The following is a 10943-nucleotide window of genomic DNA, read 5'->3' on the forward strand; positions in this document are numbered from 1 at the left end:
CTTGTTTTTATCACAACAGACCTACACGATTCTCTCAGCTAAGGGGGACTAACCGTCTTTCCCAGGTACCTCGACGGCGGCCGTTTAAGTGTAGCCGGAACCTTTGTAACGGAATGGGGTGGTGGAGAAGCGACGGAGCAGAATAGTGTGTTACACTGTACGGCAATAGGGGGAAAGGGTTTTCCCTGCTCCGAACCGCAAAGCAAAGATGTTGCCTTCGCTGCAGGAGTCCGTCGACGGAGACGAGAGGGAGGTGGAGAGTAGCGAGGACGGCAGCGGCCTGCTGGAGGAGCGGAAATCGGAGCGCAGCACTAGCAGCTACTTCTGTCTATACGGCTACCAAAGCTGCCGGTGAGGTGGTGGCGATGGAGATACTGGGCCTTATCTCTGGGTCTCTCCCTGCTCCGGCGCTTTGCCATACCTCCCATCCGGACCCCTCAAAGGCTCCAGTCATTCCTATCTAAATATCTGGGGGCCTTAATTTACGACCGATTATTTTAGCTTGTCGTGATTCTTCCCCTCCACCTCCAGTTTGTTCCAAACTCAGGTGGATAGTTTCACTGATGTAGGCTAGATTCTACTTGGTCCTATTCTCTGATTGCCACAGTGACCAGGCAGTACCTGTGGTTCCTTAGGAACCCCTCTCCCAGTATTAAAAGTGGCACTTGTTTATTACCTCACATGCCTTATTTTATTTGCTTTTCTGAACTCAAAAGCTGCAAATGTTAGTCTATACTCATCGAAAGGGTACTTCGAACTTTTGATTGTAATTGCAGCTTCTTTATAGCGTGGTTTAAGAATGTCCTGAGCCCATTGATTTCAGCAAGCTTACAAAGACTAAATTCTCCAGAATTGGAGTGGGCAGCTAGACTTTAATCCTATCAAAGTTAGGTTTTTAATTTTGATAATGAAGTTCTATTTCATATGTGTTTTTTCTTGATGTATGTGTTTTTATCTTTATTTGTAAGCCACCTTGAGACTACAGTAGTAGGAAGCATATAATGAAAGTATAAATAAAGTCCCACTGAATTCAGTATGTCTTACTTCTGAGTAAATATGTATGAATTGCAGTTTGTTAACTTTTGCTTTAGCCTTTTCAGCTTTGTACTGTATTTTTCTGGGGTGCCTAAAACTGCATATAACCTTCTGAATGGGAGGGCATGCAGTAAAACAAATGTCCTGATTGCAGAAGGGCTCTAGTTCAGCTTCCCCATATTTCTAAACACGATGCAGAACAAGTCCTGCCTGAAATCCTGGAGAGTTGCTGCCAGTCAGTATCCACAATACTGTGCTAAATGGACCAAGGGTCTAATTCACTGTAAGGCAGCTTCCTATGTTCCTAAATATTGTCTGCCCAAAATATTTATCATATTCTGGCATTATGTTACTTATTATCTTATTTTCAATGCCATTCCTGATAAATTACATGCTCATTTGCACATCAGCACCCTGGATTTGTGTTTCAGATCGCATCCTGAAGTTCCAGTTAGGTGTTCAGTTCAAATTTACTGCTACCACTATGTACAATAATACCTGTGTCATGCTGCACTTGTATGCGTATTTGAGAGTGAGCACCACAGAAGACAAGAGAACTTAATTTAAAATAGATGTGCATTCTGTCGGGCTGCCTGGCTGTAGTTGTAAGGACTGTTGCTCAACATGGGTGCATTAAATTTGTTGAGACTTCTCAACAAACTAGTGTTGTTCCTTTATACTGAAGGATAGAAAACCCCTTTATCCTAGTTTAACTGTGCAACTCTAAGCACCATCTTTTAGTGTTTTCATCTAACAGGTGTGTTCTAAAGTATAAAATGTTTTAGATGGGGCATGGGCATTGTGGCTCTTCAGATGTTGTTGGACTGCAACTCCCATCATCTCTCACCATTGACTATGCTGGCTAAAGCTGATGGGAGTGACAGCTCAGCAACATCTGGAGAACTTCAAATTCCATACCCATTTTACACGTTGACCAGTTTTCCTGAAATGGTCTTAAACATGATATTCCGCTTTTCTTTTGGCTATCAGTGTACTTAAATCAATCTCTATCCTTTTTTAGCTCAGTTATCAAAATGCTCATGTGGTGTGCATATAAGCAAATGCCATCTTACTCCGACTGGATGCAAACCTTTGGTTTGTAGATGCTGTCTGGCCAGCTGTAGGAGTGGTTGGAATCCCAGCTCTGACCTTGAAAAGGCAGTCTGAGCCAAGAGCTGGAACTCCCACTTCGGAGCACCCTTCCTCTGCCCTCATGGCTAGCTGTGACTCTGAGGTCAAAAGACCCTACTTGGAGCTGGTGCTCAGTTGGTGTTGTGGGAGAAGTGAGGCTTCTTCCCAGAAGTGAGAAGTGCAACATGTCCTAGTGGCACCTCAGCCTCTCCATCTCTTGTGCAGGAGCAAAAGACTTAGGGGTGACTGGAACTGACATATAGTCTATTGCAGAGCAGAAGGACAGAGGTGACCTTTGCCTCTATGCTTCTTACACCCTTGATAGGATGCCTGGAACCTTCCGCGTTCAGAAAGTTACAGCCAGCCACATTGGAGTGTGCTCTGAATTATTCTGAAATAATCACCAGCCTCTGTTTCTGAAATCGCCATTGAAAAACATTGGAGTTTGCCTTATACCAGGTCCAACTCTTTGTCTATCTGGTCCAGTGCTGTTTGCTCTGACTGTCAATGGCTCTTCAGCATCTCAGGCAGATAGCCAAGTAACCTGATTCAATGCACATTTATTCTGAATTAAGTCCTGGCATCCCCTGTGGTGCTTATAAGTGCACATAAGAACACACCTTTCACATTAGATAGTACATGATGAGAGAGAGAGAGAGAGAGAGAGAGAGAGAGAGAGAGAGAGAGAGATTGATTGATTCTTGGTATTGAACTTGTGACCTTCTCCATGCAAAGCATGTACTACTGAGCTGCAGCCCCCCCCCCAACAGTCCCTAATATTGTTTAAGAATCACTACTCTGCTTCCAAATATGCGTTGAAATGGTGGTGTAGGTGAAGAAGTGCACTGTTTTGTCACATCGATTTCAATTCTTCTCAAGGCAAACAGCCAACCTGGATCTAAGTAGCTATCCAAAACAATGGACAACTATGGTTCTCTAGGTAGTTATCTACATAGCTGGGTTATCTAGGTAGCTATCCAAAACACTGAGCCAATTGAACACATCTGAGTCAAAGATCAGTTTTGGTTTCTTACATGTTCCATTCTTTGCCTCAGTTGTCTTTGCTGGTTCCTATCCGCCAGTGCTCAAAGAACGATGAAACCCACCATTTGTGGCTATACGTTTTGTGTGTGTGTGTATAATTGATCTTGCCTTTTCAGGTTGCATCGAGGAGTAGATGATGATGGGAGTCCAAGCAGTCCATCAGCTGGAACACCATCTTCAGATGATTTCAGGTAACTCTATGCTAATTACAGTTTGTGTAGTTACAGAACTGTGCTATTCTAAATATTGGTACTCACCTAAAACCTCATTTGAATTTTGGAAGCATTATTAACGTTCCTTAGTGGGAGACTTTCATACTAGGAAGAGGTAGTGGAAATGAAAATAAGTTGTGGCAGCTTAGAGTAAGGATACCTGAAGCTATTTATAGCTCTTGAACTTATTCCAAGGAATGATGTGTGTGTGTGTTTGTGTGTGTGTGTATATATATATATTTAAAAGAGATGAACTTAGAGCTTCATGTCCAGCCAGACACTGCATCCCTTTTCTCTGAAGCCTTGACTCTAATCTCAGATGTGCAGAGCCTAGTTAGCTAATTGGGTAGCTATTTGAGCACTCTCTTACATAACAGAGATGGTTTGTTTGTTTTTAATGAAGCCTCTCTTTGGTGGACACTAACCTACCAGCTGAAGCCGAGACAGAACTACGTGCTTTTATTGCCAAGCACCTTGCTAAAGGAGCCTTTTTTGAAGGGATGGGCAACATTGCACTGGTAGAGTTGAGGTAAGAAGAAACATACTTTAAAAATCTGTTAATTATGTGTTTATTACTATTACAATAAATGGTTCTTCTGTGTTAGACACAATAAAGTTAACACAGACATCTAGTTTAAAGACAGCAGACTACACATCTGGAACTTTTTCTACCTAAACAACTCCCAGCATTCCCTAGCCATCCGCCATACTGGGGAATTCTGGGAGTTGTAGGACTCATTTATTTTTAAAGTTTGTTTTTAAAACCAGTATTGTAAAATGTTCTTTTCTTTCCATTTTCTCATGTCTTTACTTTGAAATTTCTCAGGGTGTCATTTCTTTTGATGGCAGTACAAAATTATACAATGGTTCTCTTTCAGAGGAAAGATTAGAAGCAACTTTTCTGACATGGCTATTTTTTTGTCTTCCCCCTGTTGGAATAGAGTTGCTAAACTTAGCTCATGCAGGAGTCATTTATGTATAAAAAGCATGCCTCATCTTATCATTACCTTGTTGAAGAGCTGCATAGTTTGTGTGCTTAAGCATTGAAAATAGGAAAAGATAGCACACTTTTGGTGATTAAAGCTAGGCAGGACATGCAATTACTCTAAGTTGTTCATCAGTTATAATTTTTACTATATTTTGGCAGCAGTCTTGTACTCAGTTACTTGATGGTAAGCGACAAAATCTTATACATTCATTTATTTTGTTGATTTCATTCCTATAAACAGCGAAAACTTTCCAGAAGATTCACAGAACTTACAGCTGCAAAATGCCACAGAATAAATACTTAATTACATTTGTAAGATATAACATTTTAAAAGTGTTTAAAACGTTTAAACAAAGACTGTAATGAGATACTAGGACATAATAAAACAAATGAAATCAGAAAGCTCCATTATGTGCCTGGGAGTAGAATTATATCTGAACCAGGCACCAAAAAGCTGCTGAAGTTCATACCAAGCAGAACTCAGTGGGGAGAGCACTCTACAGGTGAGGGGCTACCACTGGCAAGGCCCTCTTCCTTCCATCTACTCGGAAGTAAGTCCCCTAGCAGCTTTTCTTCTTACAAAGGCTGAGCTTGACCATGCCTTCTCTCACTTTAATCCCCATTCACTTTTGTGGTTTATTTTGAGATGCAGGGCAAGGAGACAGGTGATTTTTTTGGCATCCATCTCTAGCTAGTCTGGGGGCAGAGAGGTGTGGGTAAGCCCCTGAGATAGAATGAAGAAGTTACTGGAAGTACAAAGCATGTTGTGTGGACTAGAGTGAAATACCTGTGTGGATCATGGCCTCAGAAACTGGTTTTCAATTAGGTTAGAACAGGTGTTCCATTTGTACATGTCCAGTTTGTAATCTGATCCATAAGCAGACAAATTGGACTACAGAGTGAAATTCATTTTGTACCACCACTATGCGATTGTTTATTATTTCTTCTGACAGTATACCGGAAAGTCAAGTTGGTTGCTATTACTGCCTGTTCCAACCAGAAAATTGTGCAGAAACGACAAACCCAGAATCAAGCAGCAGCCCTCTAGACTACGTGATCTGTTTTTTGGGAGGCTCAGAAAAGGGGCTTGAACTATATCCTTTTCTTATATTTATTATTTACATGTGAAAATAGAAGCTGACAGCAGAAAAGTCATTTTTCAGTGCATGTTATTGTGGCTACTTCCTGGATTTAGGCCAAAGATAATAACTTCCAGACCTCTGGGTATAAGCATTCCATGTTAATTCCTTTAGATGGATGAGAATACCGGTTTTATGTTGTTACATGCAGGATCTGCAGTAATTTTCTAGTCCTTATGATTCCAGGAATATATTTGAAGCTGATATGATAAAAATAGTTCGTTCCTGATGAAAATAAAGGTAAGTGCCAATGTATTTTCTTTCAAGCTCAGAATCCCCCCCCCCCCCCCCCCCCCACAAAAGGCTGACTGATAATTTGGTAGCAAATACTTCTGAATGCAGATACTGCAGTGGCAGAAGTACAATAGTTCAAAAACTGTTTTTCTGAAAATCACTGGAACATCTTAGCAACCATATGCATCTATATATTTTTAGTAGACCTTGTAACACTTCTGACAGCTCGCTGTTGAAGATACTGGTCGCTCTTGAATTCTACAGTTCTATGAATTTGAAGACTTTTAATTATATGTTTAATTACATGTCTTTCCAAAATAGTTATTAATTAAGGATCCCAGAACATAAAACAAAAATGTAGATGCCATATCTATACTGAAAGTACAATTTAGATGTTTGAAAATAAATTATTTCTGACACAGGTTTATTTCCTTAAGAGTTTACATTCAGACTTGAACTTGATAGATACATTCAAGACTTGAAGGTTAACCTACATTCAGAGGTAAGGGCTCATTGCTTTTTCTAAAGAAAAAAGATGATAATTTTATAAGTATTTATTCATTGGAAATAATACTGATTATTAAACTGGCAATACAATTTAAAAATACTCTCAAATATAAGCAGGTTCAATCCACTCTGGCCCTACCATATACAATCTAGCCTTCCATAGTCAAAAAAGAAAAAAAGTGGGCAAGTAGTAAATGTTAGGAAAAGGGTAGTTATGGCTAAACCAGGATTATAATCAAGGACCGCAGCATGTTTGCTGTGGTTTCTTATGTGGTTTCTGCCTGAGACATATGGTTGGATATGTCCCAGTCCAGTGTTCCCCATTGCCCTGTCATACCACCCTTTTGGAGGCAACACAAAGGTTCTTGCCATGGAGAAGATATAAATTGCACCACCCCTTTTTGCACGCCTTTGCTTTCTTTTGACTGTTTGTCTTTTGACAGCTGTCAAGAAGAGAAAGAGAAGAAAAAACCCATCTGGACCCTCTTTGGGTCTCTTTGGGTTGGTACCCTGCAGTCTGACACAGGCACACTTCCAGCATGGCCCAACCAAGGCTTCTGATTTCTGCACTTCCAGAACTGTATTCCTGTTCAGTTGCATCTACAGCTAAAACAGTTTTAAAATAGAAAATAAAACTGTTTACATCTACTGAGTGAGCCGGAACAATTACAAAGGCTTGCCAACCCTAACGGTGCCTAATATGTGGCACTCAGGCACTTTGAAGGGGCTGTCAGTGGTTGTCAAAATGCAAGCTGCAGAAACCAGCTGTCAGGCTGGGCTTCATGATCTGGCCAGAAAAAAGAGTAAAGGGGCTGCAGCAAGCTGAAATTGGCTCAAGATTGTGGCAGGGGAGGGCAGACAAGTCAGTCCTGGCATGGCGTTGCCTGAGATATCTGTGGGAAGACTGAAGGGAAGGGAAGAGGCAGACAACCCACAGTGAGGCTGATTGTTCATTGGGGCACTGTGGGTTGCTCAGGGAATAAGCCCACTGTGGCTTATTGCTAGTGTGGCATGCAAATGCACTTGTTTCCAAACCCATCCCCACAAACAAATCATGGTTTGTTGTCCTGCTACAAAACACACAGAGAAGCCATGGTTTGTTGTTGGCTTACTGAGTCTGCCTTGTTTAAACCATTGCTTGTTGTGATGTCTGAACCTTAAACCATGACTTATCCTTGACATATTGATGCTGGTACCTTGAAACAGAAGTAACCACCAAAAGAAGTTGCAAAAATAAATCATTCTGAAGACTGGCAAAATGGGCAAGAGGGAAACAAACCAGAAACGGGAAACAAGCCATCTGCAACATACTGCATGGCTATAGAAACAAACCATGGTTAGCATAAACTGTGGCTTAGTGTTATATGCAAACAAGCAATGCATAAACACTTGAGTTTGTCTGTATTGGAAGGCTCCAGGAACTCGTCTCCCTCTGCACTGATGGGTCTCCTGCGGCTGATAAGTGTCTGCCTCATCAGTGCTTCAGAGTGTCGATTACCTGGGTGCTCCTGGTGTGTCTGGAGGTCGTGTGTACACTACGTCTCCCTAGCTGCTTCAGCCTCCTTAGCATCAAGTGACCCTCTGAAATGTACAAGGAAAGTGATTATTGATTAGTTAAATGTATATCCCACCTTTCCACTACAAATCATGCTCAAGGTGGCTAACAACAACGAACTCTAAATTATAATTAAAACGTAAAAGGAAATCAATTAAATATGCATCAGTTTAAAAAATCAACAGCATCCACCAGTTAAAAGCTTTAGTAAACAAATAATAAAAGCCCAAAGCTTGGCTGAATAAAAATGTCTTGGAGATGGCAGAAGGACAATAAAGATGGAGCTAGCCTGGCCTTTCTTGGTAGGGAGTTCCAAAGCCACCAAGAAGGGCCTCCAGCACATTCCCACCAAATGTGCCTCCAGTGGTGGCAGGGTGGATTTGATTCAAATCCCAATTTATATCACTAGCCAGTAAGAATAGATTTTAATCATGGTCTTCTACATAATTTGCATGCCTACCTGCCTTATCCGTAGGCACAGAAACCTCATTAAAATATTCCCAAATTTGGTCTCTTATGGCTTGCTGCCATTATAGATTTTATTCTCCGGGGAAAGAATAATATGATAAACCTCAGGCTATACACAAAAAGATCCAAAGACCTTTGAAGTATTCTGTTCAAAAAGTTTCAGGCTTGCCTCTGCCTCCACACACTTTCCTTCTTGTGCAGATCTATTCCATTCCCAACAATTTTTTTCTATTCATTGAATTTTTTGAAACTTAGTACTGAAGTGGTAAGGGGTTGATTCGGTGTACATAGATTTGCACAGGAACAACAAAATTAAGGTCCTTTTCTCAACTCAGTGTGTTTGTGTTAATATTTTTGCTGTGAAGAAGAAGCATATCAACTCTGCAGACACACATGCACAGTTTCGAGAACTGTAAAACCAAGCATCTGTGATAATCTCTTCTAGATAGAAAAATTGCCCAGTAATCTTGCAGAAACTTCAGAAGAGCGTGGCATTGTGAATGGATTAATGAATTCATTTACCAAATGAATTGAATATACAGCCTCATGCTACATAATTAAAAACTAATCCTTATTTTATGATGAATAACCTTTGGACTATAATATATCTTAAACAGAAAGCTATCTTTAGATAATTTTTTCCTCAAAAAGCATTTAAAAAAACCAATTTAAATAAAAATTTTGATTTAGCATTTAAATCAATTTTTTAAATTTAAAAATCCATTTTTTATTTTTTTTAAAACCATTGATTTTTATGTACCCTGGTCTTGGTCCTGTATAATATATTGGGGGTCAGTTGTTCTTGAAAGTAAGCAAGTCAGCCTGCAGAGACCTCTGAACATTTGCCTCTAAGAGGAGTCCTGTAATTGTAGACACGTTACCAGGAAGAACAAAAATTCTAAATCAAAGTTTCTGAGTTTCCTATTATTACAGCTACTCTTAGCCATAATGGGGTTCTGCCTTGGCACGTCAGCCCAATCATTCGCGACAAGAGGGTAAGAGTAAAAAAGATTTATTTTGCAAAATAGAAGTCTGCTGTACTCTACGGTTGCAGAGAGCCCCGTTCAAACTTTTCACATCATTTATCTATCTATCCACACAAAGGATGTCAGAAACTCTACTTTGGTTCGCTATAATTTGCCTCAACGCAGGTCTTCTTAATATGCCTGCTCACAACTATTTCTGCCACTTAAAATTTGCTGAAACTACTTTTACCAGTTAAAACTATGCTTTTACTTGGAGTTTCCGATTACCTCAGCCTCCCTTATCACTCTGTATGTGTCCTGCACGCCTGAAGGTTATGGCTGCCTAGGCCCATCCAGAAATCAACCTGTGTCTCCTTCACTTTTACTACTACTACAACTTTCAGTAATTTCTATATTGCTTGACTGCTGGAACTCTCTGTGCAGTTTACAGTTCATGTACAGTCTGTGTACATGTTTAAAGGCTGGGAGAATTCAATAAAGATGGACACATGTGGAACTCGCAAAATGCTTAGAGCCACAGTGGTGTATGCTTGCTATTGAGCTGAGTATTCTTGAACGCTGATGTGGCACAAATGCCATTTGATGCCAGCATTCTATGGACCATGCACATTAGTGTGACGATCTTGAGGCATCATCCCTAGGGAGGCACGCTCCAAGAAGGAAATGGATGAAGAGCTCTGAAGGAGCTTGTGCAAACCTCTAGTTTCTTAATTTGAAATGACAGTATGTAAAAATGGGAGGAAGGAACACATTTTTATTAAAATTTATTAATAAATGTTATTAAAATGTTTTAATAAATAAAATAATAAATAAATAAATAAATTTTGCCCTAGTTTTAACAATAGGAAAAAATCTAATGTAACAGAGATACAGTTTAGTCACACAGATTATTTATTGGCATGCCAGGGAGGGGGGTTAAAATCTCCTGTTTCCCGTGCTCTACCAGTTTTCATTTTTAGCTTGTCTCTTCTTATGTTTGAGGTGGTTTGCAAAAAGATCGTGCTGCAGGGAAGACACATTCTCTTAGTCTTAAACATCTTAATGTTCTCAGTGTTGGTAATGTGGTTACAGAAAAGAAAAGAGCTATTTAAAACAACACACATGTTTTAGGTGATGTGACATTTGCAGGAATGAGAAGTTCAAAGGTTGATTTCAGAGCTACTTTATAAAAAATGTTCCAACTTCCTTTGGATTATACTGGACAGTGTTTAAATAATTGCATAGCTGTGTCTGTGTCTGTGTATAGGGCTTTAAATGTCAAAGGAGCTTCGGGAGCACTTTGTGATGCAAAATGGAGGATCTGTTTTTCAAAGTGGTGATGGTTTGAGAATTGCAGACCTTAAAGTAGCCCTTTGGAGCTTGGCCATGACGCTACCTCTTGCTCAGCTGCTGGACACCACATTGCAAATGAACAATAGCAGCCTAGCATGATTTTATTTATTTTATTTATTAAAACATTTCTATGCCGCCCCATTCGCCGAAGCCTCGGGGCAGCTCACAACATAAAATTAAAATATAATACATCCAAATATACAACAAATTAACAATATAAAATAAGTCGCCCTGGCCAGATAAAATAAGCAAATAATATTAACAATTAAAATGACGTTTAAATAAAAAGGTCTTCGCCTGGCACCGAAAAAC

At 40.0% G+C, this 10943-nt stretch overlaps 1 protein-coding gene across 1 annotated transcript in view; it reads left to right on the forward strand.

Moving 5' to 3' along the window:
* The first annotated feature begins 123 nt into the window (after positions 1-123).
* CUNH17orf75 (chromosome unknown C17orf75 homolog) overlaps positions 124-10943 on the forward strand; it is a 17346-nt gene continuing 6526 nt past the window's right edge. Inside the window, exons 1-5 of the mRNA XM_044449604.1 lie at positions 124-351; positions 3327-3401; positions 3826-3951; positions 5364-5504; positions 6228-6285. Of these exons, the coding sequence (XP_044305539.1) occupies positions 209-351; positions 3327-3401; positions 3826-3951; positions 5364-5504; positions 6228-6285 (543 nt within the window). The 5' untranslated portion in view covers positions 124-208. The remainder of the gene's footprint in view (positions 352-3326; positions 3402-3825; positions 3952-5363; positions 5505-6227; positions 6286-10943) is intronic.

This window comes from Varanus komodoensis, unplaced genomic scaffold (genome assembly GCF_004798865.1).
Source record: "Varanus komodoensis strain SLA01 unplaced genomic scaffold, ASM479886v1 scaffold59_3, whole genome shotgun sequence".
Lineage (NCBI taxonomy): Eukaryota > Metazoa > Chordata > Lepidosauria > Squamata > Varanidae > Varanus > Varanus komodoensis.